The sequence below is a fragment of the Spea bombifrons genome, chromosome 3 (genome assembly GCF_027358695.1).
Source record: "Spea bombifrons isolate aSpeBom1 chromosome 3, aSpeBom1.2.pri, whole genome shotgun sequence".
Lineage (NCBI taxonomy): Eukaryota > Metazoa > Chordata > Amphibia > Anura > Pelobatidae > Spea > Spea bombifrons.
In genome coordinates this window covers 49469787-49482589 of record NC_071089.1, presented here as the reverse complement: position 1 = coordinate 49482589, position 12803 = coordinate 49469787, and the positions used below count along the sequence as shown (strand labels likewise).

Here is a 12803-nt window from a genome sequence, read left to right as displayed (position 1 = left end):
CTGGAAACATTCCTCGGAGGAAATTGTTTTTGCCGTCAGAGGCAAAAACAGTGATTTTTTCCCCCCGAGTAGGTCATCAGGCTTTGTTTTTTTCTTCAATTAAAATCCACAGTTTGGGGGCAGATCATCTTATAAATCGAGCAAATACATTTGGAGCGTACTCAAGTTTTTTTTCCTGGTTATAGTTTGAGGGTTTATGTACTGGTGTCCTATAATTATTTTGCTAAAGGAAAATAAGTCTAAGGCTAGGTTTCCACTTGGGTTTTTGTCCTGCGTTTTTTTCTTGATGAAAAACGCCAGGAAAAACACCAAGAAAACTGCCACTGCATTTACCTGCGTTTTGGCGTTTTTTTCTGGAGTTTTTTCTGGCGTTTTAGCCTTTCTGTGGAAATTGCTTTTTTTGACCTTAGGCAGTTTTTCCAGCCTTTACAAGTTAGAAGTTTCACCCAGCTAAAAGGGATTAGGATAAATGGCAAGTATCTGCCCTCTCCTGATGTCATTTACTTGGTAGACCCTTTTGTCTCTTTTCTGTGGTTTGTAAGGCATGCTTTATTTCGAATGTCTGCTCCTCTGGGAAGATTGGCCCCAAATGATGGTGCAAATTGTTTGCTGTTGCTTTTGGCACGCAGGATCCAGTTGATGCGTCGGGTATGTTTGTTTGTAATGGCATTCTTGTTCCAAATGGTGTAAAATTCAATATGAACCAGTCCAGGACTTTGTTTTGTGTGAAACTGTTTGTTTTCAGCCTATTTCTAGTAGGACACACAGATACTGGGTCCATCCTCTGCATTGTAACTGTGGAAAAAACGCCATAAAAAACGCCAAGGCAATAAACCCACATGGCTTTTTTTCTCTCCCATAGACTTCTATTGGAGAAAAACGCCAAGATTTCCTTGCAAAAAACGCCAGAGTGTCAACATGCTGTGATTTTGAAAAAAAGAGACCAAAAAAGCAGAAAAACGCCAAAGAGGACTGAAAAAACTCCAAACAGAAAAACGCCAAGTGGAAATGGCATTTTGCGATTTCCTATTGAAGAACAGCTAACATCTGGCTGCGTTTTATCACTAAAAAAACGCCAGGTGGCGCTATTGGCGTTTTTATGGGCGTTTTTAGCAAAAAAAAACAAGTGGAAACCTAGCCTCAATGACATTATACAGAAGGTAGAGATAAAGCGTAAATGTAATGTCTATGTGTTTGCACATACTAATAAGTGCAGTTAGATTAATAATCAGGAAATGGAAGCTGCATCACACCACTCAGACACTACGAATTAAGGTCTGAGAGGTCAACAATGCACCAGTCAACCATATCAGGAGTGCTACATAATGCTTGTAGGAGACTATGCAAGACAGAAGCCATCTGACAACATGTCTGGAGTTTGCTAGAAGGCATGCGTGCATCACAGCTTTATGTGGTTGTGATTTAGTGGGCAATCTTTTTTTTTTCTTTTTTAAATTGAAGGAAGAACACAAAAGGAACAAAAGCATAGAAAAATATTGGAGGGGAAAAAAGGGGGAGGAAATTCACCAGGACAATAATCCCAAGTAGAAGCCAAAACAGGAAGCCTTCAGGAACAAAAGGTGAATGAATGTCCTAGACCAGTGATGGCGAACGCGTGGCACGCGTGCCGCTGTTGGCACGCCGAGCCGTCTCTGCGGGCACGCTGTGACTACAGTCATACACTGCAGTCACGGCGTCGGCTCCCGCGCAGGGCCGGCCTTTGGGGTGTGCGACCTGTGCGACGGCACAGGGAGCCACACTCCAGGGGGCGCCACCGCGGGGTCCGACGCCGCCGCTCATCAGGGGGGTGCCAACTTGCGGCACCCGGCACCCCTCCAGAGACGGACAGTAATGTTGAACCCGGCTTAAAATCACTCAAGGGAGCCGGAGGTCTGTTAAAGACCTCCGATACCGCTCCCTTGTGATCCGCGCGGCAACAGCTGCTGTGCGCCGGGGTTTGTTGTCAGATCCCGGCGCACAGCACTGAAGCCACGCCCACCGCTGTCTGTGCCCTCTGACCCGGAAGAAGACAGAGAAGACAGAAGAACTGAAGAAGAGGAGCGAAAAGGAGGAAAAGAAGCTGAAAGAAGAAAGGAAAGGTAGGAAAGCATTAAGTGAGAGTGGATTGGTATGTGTGTGGATTAGTATATATGTGTGGATGGGTATATGTGTGGATTAGTATATATGCGTGGATTGGTATATGTGTGGAATAGTATATATGTGTGGATTGGTGTATATGTGTGGATTGGTGTATACGTGTGGATTGGTGTATACGTGTGGATTGGTGTATACGTGTGGATTGGTATATACGTGTGGTTTGGTGTATATGTGTGGATTGGTGTATATGTGTGGATTGGTGTATATGTGTGGATTAGTATATATATATATATATGTGGTTTGGTATATATGTGTGGTTTGGTATATATGTGTGGATTGGTATATATGTGTGGATTGGTATATATGTGTGGATTGGTGTATATGTGTGGATTAGTGTATGTGTGTGGATGAGTATGTGTGTGGATGAGTATGTGTGTGGATTGGTAAGTGTGTGAGAGTGATGGGTGTTATGCTGTACCATTTCCAATGTCTTTTTCACGATCTAATTATGCTAAAAAAGTACATCATAACTCCCATCACTCTATACTGTTCCATACAGTGGCAGATCTGGGAGGCAGAGGCCTTGCACCCCCACCGCAGGACTCCTGAAAGGTAAGTGAACTTCAAAGAGGGAGAGGGTAGATAGTTAGGAGGGGGTAGATAGGGAGAAGGGAGTGAGACAGGGGAAAGGGGGTAGATAGGGAGAAGGGAGTGAGAAGGGGTAGATAGGGGAGAAGGGGTAGATAGGGCACTCATACTCCTATCATGCCAAGTGTGCGAGTACATCCTGGAATCTGGATATGCCTGGGCATGATAGGAATGTGATTGCTGTTCCGGCGCTTAGCTGTGAAGCGCGCACCACAGGAAGACGGACGCCTCCCGCTCCCACCGCAGATATTGGAAAGAGCCAATACTAAATTCTCTGTTGTTATTATTTAAGCTCAATAGTTTGTATCTCTTGTTTCCCACAGTCCTCTGAAATGTCCCCTGGGTCCCACTGCCTTTCCTAAAATAATCTCTTTTTATTAATATGTTATATTGATGCATACTGTTGTGTATAGTCATTTTGTACCAAAAAAAACGTCCTCTCCATGTTTAATATGCAGTGTTGGCACTTTGAGGTCTGCAACTTGTTTTGATGCACAAAAATGGGCACTCAAAACATTCGCCATCACTGTCCTAGACTATAACCTCATAGTAAATCCCACTAAGAAGCACTATTTGATAACTGCCCACAAATGATGTCCAAACTGAAGAACCTGGAACAAATCTGCCATGAAGAATCGGTCAAAAAATCACCCCAACACCGTATGCAAAGCTGGTACAAAAAGAAAAAGCTGTTTATGCAGCAAAATGTGGCTTATGGATTCTAATAGGATTTTCCAGGATTTGTACATTAATCTTCCGTTATTCAATTGGTTTCATTAACATGGATGATCAGTACTTGGAAACATCTGCCCTTTAACCTATTAAGAGTTACTTGTATAGCAAACAAACAGCAGCTTCAGGATTCTGGGATTGTTCAACTACCTAATACTATATAACGCTGTTCTTGTGTACATTCAAATAATTCCCTTTGTCTGAGAAATAGCCCATGTTACAAATAAACCAATTAAATCTGGAAAAGAAAAAGTTTTCGAGTGGCTTTCCTTACCTACATTTCTCAAACTTTTCACAGTAATGGCAAATCCTTTCGTTCTTGGGAGTAGGTGGTGCTTCAGTTTTGGAAGACCCTTGGCTTCTGCCACTTGCATGCTGATTAAATGTTTTTTCTCTGTAAAACGTGTACCCTCACAATGGATTAGAAACTGAAATGTGAATAAAATATATATATATATATGTTTTAATAAAATTGGTCAAAATTTGCCAAATGTTCTAAAAGGATGTTAGAACAAAGTTATAAAAAGGATGTTAAATATTAAAATCTGTAAATATTTCTTGGCATGACAGTCTAGCTTGTGTGTGTTGGCCAAAATATAGCACTGAAGAATCAAGTTTATTTAAAGTATATATCTGTAGTTTAGGATTTGAGCACTGGCAATGTGTTGGCTGTCAGTCACCTGTACCACTACTTCCATGGTCCATTTTAAATGTAACGGAGACTTGTGAGCCAGCTAATATTGTTAGTGGTGTGAAAAAAAAATTATGGCGCTCAATTTTTGGCAGTTAATCCAGTCTCATGCTATGGAGAACCCTAGCTCCTCACTGATCTGAAAGCGAAAAAAATGGCATTAGATCTGTTTATAAAAGGAAAAACGTCTCTTTTCATCAAAAAGGTTTTCTGAAGCTGTACACACCAGATCATAAAGTCTGTATCCACTTGGTGATGCTGTTGGAGTCTTATTTTTAAACACATCCCATCAAAAATGTTGAATGAAACTTTACAAACTATGCAAAGCAGTACAGTACCTTGTCATTTTTCATATAGGAAAGGAAGGATAGAGACCAGAATTATTCCAGCTGACCAGCTTTTTAGGCACATATGGCAAAATATTTTGCCATGCTAAATAAAGGGTTTTCACCAGCAGTGACTAACTGCTGGCCCTTTATACAGACAATAAAGAAGCATATGCCGGGTCTACTATACTCTATATACTATACAGAAAAACACTGTCAACCAGGAAAGGAGGGAATGCAGTAAGCAAACCTCACTGCATCCTCAAACACAACAAATATGTGGGAGGGATGGATTTTTCCAACCTGCTGAAAACTCAAACAAAATGCTACCAAAATGCTTCCATCTATTTGACCCATATTTCTGCGTACAAAGTGAATGTTTTTCCTTTTTGATCAGCCCATTGGCCAGCATTTTCCTAGCAGGATTCCCCCAACTGCCTTTAAAATCAATACCTAGTTTTAAGAAGTTCCAAACTCAATTTTTTCATGTTCCAAAAAAATGGCAAAGTTCCATGGCAAAACAGTGGAAGGACAAGAGTCCAGATACCCAAGGGATTTTCTTCACAGAAACCAATTTAAATTATTTTCACTTACCCAAAAATGTTCGGGGTAATCGCTAAGATTATATAAAGCTTGCATTACTGATTTTCTATCTTCTTCCCATTTTCTCTTGCAGAACACAATTTCCAGGAAGTACCACATCCAGCCAATCACTGGAACATAAGAGAGTTCCTTCTTTGCTAAAACTTTGGAACTCTAAGGAGAAACAAAAACCAAAAACACTTAACATTAAAGGATCCTCCTCTCTTGCAGCCGGTGGATGTCTGCACGATACATGCAGATAACCTCCGCTGCTGGCTGGCACTTCTGCCGGGGCTTCTAGGACGGAGCGCCGACGTGACATGACCTTCTGGTGCTCCACCATAGAAGCCCGGGCGGAAGTCCCAGGTAGCAGCGGAGTTTGTCTACGCTGACACATCCACATGCTGCCCTCACTTGACACCAGGGAGTCATGGAGCACGGGGGACAAGTCTAGGGATGCATTGGGGGGGCATATAGGGGGGATAAGGCATATCTGGGGGCAGAGTGGTAAATGGGGGACACATTGGCATATCAGAGAGGCGGAGTGGCATATAGAAGGTATAAGGCATATTGGGGGCCGAGTGGCATATATATGGGGGGGTATAAGGCATATCTGGGGGGCAGGGTAGCAAGCCATGGGGCAGGTTGACAAATAAAAGGAAATACAAATAAAACATGCATTTTTCTCAAATATAGTTTTACATGTGAATATTTACTAATAACATTTTTTTTTTTTTCTAAATTACTATTAAAATTTATAAAGTCTTATAATCAGGGTCATTTTATAATCGGAGCAAATACGGTATTTCCTTGTATTTGCCACTCTGCCTCCCTGATATGCCTTACACCCCCCCCCCCGATATGCCTCATACGCCAATATGCCACTCTGCCCCCCCCAGACTTACCAATGTATCCCCAGACTTGTCCCCCATGCTTCAGACTCCCTGGTGTCCTGCGGGGGCAGCCAGTGAACACCTGCGCGATGGGCAGCGCAGCTGCTATGTCGGGGCTCCATCACAGAAGCCCCAGTGGGTTTCCCGGTAGCAGCAGATGTTCACCGTTGCGATGCGTGCAGACTACCTCCACTGCTGCCCGGTACTTCTGCTAGAGCTTCTACAGTGGAGAAACGGAAGGTCATGTCATGCCGGCACTTCGTCATGGAAGCCTTGGGCAGCAATGGAGGTCGTCTTATTGTGAAACCTCTATTTAAGGTCAGATTATAAAACAACCTCAAATATAAGATGTGAGGTATTTTGTTCCAGCAAATACATTGCTATGCAACTTTTACAATATCTTTGAATAGCCGGTTTCCAGGTAAATAATAGAAATTGCCAATTACTTAAATATTTAATTAATTAACATAATTATATGGTGTTTTTCACAATAGATTAGGTACACTGAGATGAAGCCCCTAAACATCTGCATATACACTGTAAATAAAAGTGGTGCTTCATTTGTATTGAAACGCGCAGTACTGATCTGTTCATTTTTGCATCAGAAGTACACACAGCATCCAGTTCCTGCATAAGGAGCGAATCTTCCATTTTCTCAATTTGTTTTAAAACAACCATATTTGGTTGATTATAAGACTAGGTTTTTTCAGAGCATTTTCCCTGGTCTTAACATTCTACGTCGTCTTATAAATCAGACCTCAAATAGAGGTCTGACTACAAGACTAAGATCCAGATCCCCCTCAGGGCTGCTGGGGACCTGGATCCTCCTCTGTAAACTGCACAATAGAAACAGAGCCCTCTTCTCCTCTTGTACCAGCAGTGTCTTAACATGTTCATTTTTACTTCCCCCTATGGTGGGACTGCAGGATTGTAACACAATAGTTAATGCAAAATCACATAAGGAAATATCAAAATCATATAAGGAGTGCATCTTTGTGATGGACTTTACACACCTGTAGCAGTACTTTCAATAGTGTATTCTGTAACAATGCATAATGGATTGGGTGCACTATGCAGATGTACAAGAAAACTGAAGGTAGCTACATTTTTATCTATCTATGCAATTCTGAACGCTTAACACAGCACTGGGATTTAAGCACGCAAGGAGAAGGCCATCCTAAACGTAAAAACGAAGCCGATGTTTTAATGCATGCACAAAAGAGCAGATGAGAATGGCTAAATGGATTTAATCCCTATGAAATCGTTGGTTTCTATATGATTAATATTGATTATTCCACTTTTTACATTGCTCCGTTTTGAGGATACCATAGTACTTCTGCATGACAGAACTAAAGCTCTGTTTCTCCGAAAGTGAATTGTATGTTTCTACAAGACAAAATAAATTAGAAATAACCTTGTAACAAGGCAAAGTAATCAGTTGTAGCTTTGAAACACATTGTGATTACTGCCTGTTTTTTTATAATATGCTAATACCCAAGAATCCTTGATTTTTTTGTTTTATATACAATCTTTCAATTCTGGATGGTTATTAAATAAGAAACAAACCTTTTTTGTCAAGATGACAGTAATAGAATACAACCATGCAATTTTAAATGGAACTGTCCTGTAGGTTTTGCCAGAGCCGGCCTTAGGTGTTCTGGCACCCTGTGCAGACTACTCCTCTGGTGCCCCCCTCCATCCCAAAAAAAGAAAGGAAAAAAAACAAAACTCCCCTTTCTCACTATCTACCACCTCTGCCTCTTCTCACTGCCTTTCCCACCTCAGCCACTTCTCACTATCTACTACCTCTGCCCCTTCGCACTCCCCCCCTCTGCCCCTTCTCATTGCCTTCCCCTCGCCCCTCCCTACTTCTCATTATCCTTACTTACCTTGTTGAGTCCTGCGGTGGGAGCGGGAGGTGTCCGTCTTCCCGCTCTGCCACGGTGCACGCTTCACAGCTGAGCGCTGGAATATGACATCATATTTCGGTGCTCAGCATGAAAAGCTGGCACCGCGATGGAGTCACGGAGAGTGAGGGGCGCCAAGCGGTTGCTGAAAACTTTGCGAGCAACCGCTCGGCGCCCCTGCCCGGGACTTAAATTAAAACATTGTTTTTTTTGTTTTACTTCATTTAACATCCTCCATGTTAAATAAAGTTAAAAAAAAATAAAATAAATAAAAACAATGTTTTAATTTAAGTCCCGGGCAGGCGCCCCTGTTGCCATGGCGCCCTGTGCGGCCGCACACCTCTAAGGCCCGCCCTGGGTTTTGCCATTAAGTCGGTACTTGTCAGTAAAATAGTTTGAGGTATTTAGTTTAAAATGTCATCACGTGAAACTAAGATCAGGGCTAGCATGATCTAGTTAATTTCCAGACGTGAAAACCTCTCTCTTCTCCTACAGTTGCACATGCTGCCTGAACTAAATCACCAGCGATAAGTAACTTAACAACTTAGTAGAAATTGCATAAAGAATCCTAGGAATTTGTTAAAGGGGAAGTCCCAAGGAATTATTTTTTTCTGTGCGGTCTACAGCAATGTGGATTAGCATTGAAGAAAATGTAGTTTTATATCATTGTTTCAATAATCTTTTACCTGCACACCTCAAAACTGCCACTGTTGTCAGTCATGTAATACTTCATGCGAGTTTCCTTGAATACCACACCAAGCAAGTTTATAGAAATGCAAAAGGTGTCCTGCTTTTTCAACGAAAGACTTTCATTAGCCAGTGTCTGGGAGATTCAGATTCTATTGCTTACCAGAAGGCAACAAGATAAGGAGTCAAATGTGTTTGTCTTCTAGATTGTCTTAAAATAACAATCTAAGAATTAGAAATGAAACACTTTTTAAAAACCTATTTTTAATCTGATATTAACCCCTTAATGACAAAGCCCATACATGTACAGGCTCACAATGCATTGTTTTCAATGGGTTTAGGGACCTCCCATTGTCCTTAAGGGGTTAACATAAAAAAAATATTTTAAAAAAATTATCTTGCACACACCTATTTGTGAAGCACACAAATCCAACTTACTATGATAACTGAAATTGCCTGAAAGGGCACACTAATGACTCTTTGCTTTGTCAAGTTCTAAAAGGAAGAGATTCAGAATTTTTAGATTTGCATTGGAAATTGCAGTGGTACACATAAGAGCATGCTATTTGTTTATGGTTACTAATATTTGCTTTGGTATACATAAATTGTTCTTTATTAATATTCATTGAACACTTCAATACATGCACGAGAAGGTTTTTATTTTTAAGCCTCAAGTGGCGTCATTTTAAAAAAAAAAGTTTAAGAACAAGCAGGGTTTTTTCCCTTCATGAAAGTGAGGTAAATCTTTTCATTCTGTATCTAAATTAAATATCAGAGGCTGACATATTTATTGAACCTGAGCATCCACATTGGTAAAGAGAAGATACAAAAGCAAAGCTTCATTATTATTTTTAGGAACTGAAATGGGCTGGAGCTGAATGACATCCCTCAGGACTTCTCTCTAGAGAGCTCAATTCAAAAACATAGAATTATCTAGAAATTGGCACCTATATGTGACAGAAAATGACTGTTCTATTCCCTTTCAAAATAACAACGCAAAAAAGAAAAATGGCTAAAGATGACAGTAACAATGTGCAAAGGAACCATAGACTTAGGATTTTTTTTGGGGGGTTCATGTTTCATTTCAAACAGACCATTAATGAATGTTATGTAGTGTTATGTGACCAGCATCAATATATATATTTTTTTCTTTAAATAGAATTTTTATACGTTGTCACATCAAAGAAATATCACTAAGATTTGCTTCACATTCAGCAAGTTATTCCATGTCAAGCTTTTTTTTCTTAGATACAATAACAGTCCTAATATGCCATAACAGCCTTGAACGAAAGCAGACCTCAACCTATATGGTCTGCCTCGTGCATGTGCTGAATTATATGAATTTATGTTATCACTATAAGTAAATAAATGCTATAGAAAATTGACAAAACCAACATAAAATTCTAGGTAAAAAAAAAAATCAAAATCTGGTGAAATTAGCATAAGCATGGCATTCATTTCTAATAGCACTATATTAGTCCATTACCCCAGACCTTAAAACAGCACGGCACAACTCCATTCCTCAAGGGCTACAAAAAGCTCAGGAATTCTTCATATCCATTGCTTGAAACACAAGTAGTTTAATTACTTTGTAATCGAGCTGCCTGTGCTTAAGCTTGGATATGTAAAAACCATGTCCTGTTTGCAGCCTTCGAGGACTGGAGTTGTGGAACACTGCCTTAAAACATAGCTTATGTTTACAAATCTTCCTTCACTCTAGGAGTGGAAAGATATGTTTCCTGCATGCTTTTGCAGTGTCCAATATTGTGGTGAACAGAGATCAATCAGCCAATGTCCCACTGGGATGATCACTTTTAACCCCTTAAGGACAATAGGGGTTTTTACTCGTAGTATATTGCGGGACAATGGCTCTTTTAACGTTTTTCAGGGTTACTGTTTAGATGTAATTTTCTTCTCTCATTTCATGCTCCCACACATATTATATATTGTTTTTTTCCAGGACAAACAGGGCTTTCTTTAGATACCATTCATTTTATCATATCATCTAATTTACTATAAAAAAAAAATGATAAAATATGGGGATTTTTTGTTAAAAAATTACTTTTTATCACTTTTTAAACAGAAAACTTTTACTTATCTGCAAAAACGAATGAAAAAACCTGCTAAATAGATTCTACTATTTGTCCTGAGTTTAGAAATACCCAATGTTTTTATGTTTTTTTGCTTTTTTCTGCACGTTATGGGGCAATAAGTACAGGTAGCGTTTTGCCATTTCAAAACCATTTTTTCCAAATCTGGTAATTCTTCCCCCCATGTGCCATTTCGGGTATCTTTGAAGCCGGATAATGCAATTTACCCCATCAAGTCATATACTTTTAAAAACTAGACACCCCAAGGCATCTGAAATGCTGGTATTTTAACCCTTTCCATGCACTAATTTTACCACCACCCTTAGTGAAACTTTATGGTAGTAAATTTTTTTTGTATTTTTTTCACACGTGTTGTACTTCAGGTATAAATCTATCGCTCCTGGTATATGTCCGTGTCAAACAACACCCCAATATGTGTTCAGTAACATCTCCTGAGCGCAGTGATACCCCCCATGCATGGGTTTGTAGGGTTATTTGGGAAGTAAAATGCCGCCTTTGTGAGGTGTGTATTTTTTGCCATTTAGACATCTGCCCCATGTCCCATATTTGGGACATCTTTGAACCCGGCCAATTCAATTTACCCCATCAAATCATATATTTTTTAATACTAGACACCCTATGGGCATTTGTAATGCCAATATTTTAACTCTTTCCATGCTGGAATTTTTGTAAAGATAAAGAATTTTAGGACTTGCTTATTAAAAACTTTTTATTTTTATTTTTTTTTGGTGACAGTGGGGATTTTTACCATATTTTTTTAATTTTTTTTTTAAACATTTTTGACCAATTTTTTTTTTTTTTTTTTTTTTTTTTTTACTAGTCACTCTCATTAGTGAGCTGGGCTCTATTGACCTTGCATGGTTGGATGCAGTACCTGCATTCAACCTGCAGGAGGAGCTCGAGAGTTCACAAGAGGGTCTGGATAGACCCTCTGTGAACTAAGATCTATTGTTAATGCCTTCCTGTGAATGACGGCAACGTCATTCACAGGATGGCACTTGTGGTTGCTCCTCGGAGCAATCACAAGGCGATCGGGGGTCGGGGGGTTGTGTTGCTACATGCCTCGATACTGAGGCATGTCAGCAACATAGTTTATGCTTAGGAAGCGATTCCGATCGCTTCCTAAGCAGCTTTAGCCGGGCGCCGCCGCGATCTTTGATGATCGGTGCGGCGGCGGCCATTTTTCTTCCGGGGAGGGCTGCCAAGGGCTGCCCTCCCCGGATCCACGGTCAGCCTCACTTGTGAGGCTTCCGTGGATGCTGCAAAGCCGCCGATCGCGGCGATGCAGCTATTTAACGGCAGCCCGTACATGTACGGGCATTGTCGTTAACACGTTGCACGGCAACCCCGTACATGTACGGGGATTGTCGTTAAGGGGTTAATAGAGAAGCTTAATGTTATCAAAACCATACCCTGTCTCTAATCAAAGTTAAAGAGTTCTACAAAAGACAAATGGTTTTGGCTGGACTTCTTCAGCCTCTGTCCATACCAAAATTCCTATAATCAATATGAAGTTTGAGTGACTTAGGGGGATAGTCTTCTAAAAAATAAAAAAAATAGAGCTCTAAACATATTATGCAAAAATACTAAAAATACGATGGAGCTAGATGTAGTAAACAATAAAATACTAAATAGTCTGATATACAGTTGAGTAGTAAGTTTCAATCTCTACTTAAACATCTGTAAAACCCATCTACATTGCCTTTTGTCATAAAAAACATAATTACGCAACAAAATTAATAAAACTGGTAATTGAACTCATACTCACCCCTAATACACCAAATCTCTCACAAAAGTTCCAGCCACATAGAAAGTCTATTTCAAAATTGTGATTGAGAATTACAATGGCACTCTCTTTGCCATATTTCGGATAGCCTTCAGGATCACAATAGAGTGTGCAGTCTGTGCCTGACCACCACTCTAACAACATAACCAGTTCTGGAACAGATTAAAGAAATAAGAATAGAGAATTAAGTGTGTTTGCTTTGATTAAAATTACAAACTTCTTATATGATATTAGCATAACTATATGTTATTTTACATTGCAAATAATTACTGTGTACACTAAACAAAAAATAGTGATGTGTAAAAAGTACATATAAAGCAAGAAATCAACTCATATCCAGCCA

The 12803-nt window shown here is 40.0% G+C and overlaps 1 protein-coding gene across 1 annotated transcript in view; it reads right to left on the bottom strand.

Annotated features, from left to right (window-relative positions):
- The window catches only part of AGPAT4 (1-acylglycerol-3-phosphate O-acyltransferase 4), a 34827-nt gene that overhangs the window by 10103 nt on the left and 11921 nt on the right, over positions 1 to 12803 (bottom strand). Inside the window, exons 3-5 of the mRNA XM_053461225.1 lie at positions 12443 to 12612; positions 5089 to 5250; positions 3752 to 3905 (exon numbers count right to left, since the gene is read on the bottom strand). Coding sequence (XP_053317200.1) covers positions 3752 to 3905; positions 5089 to 5250; positions 12443 to 12612 — 486 coding nt within the window. The remainder of the gene's footprint in view (positions 1 to 3751; positions 3906 to 5088; positions 5251 to 12442; positions 12613 to 12803) is intronic.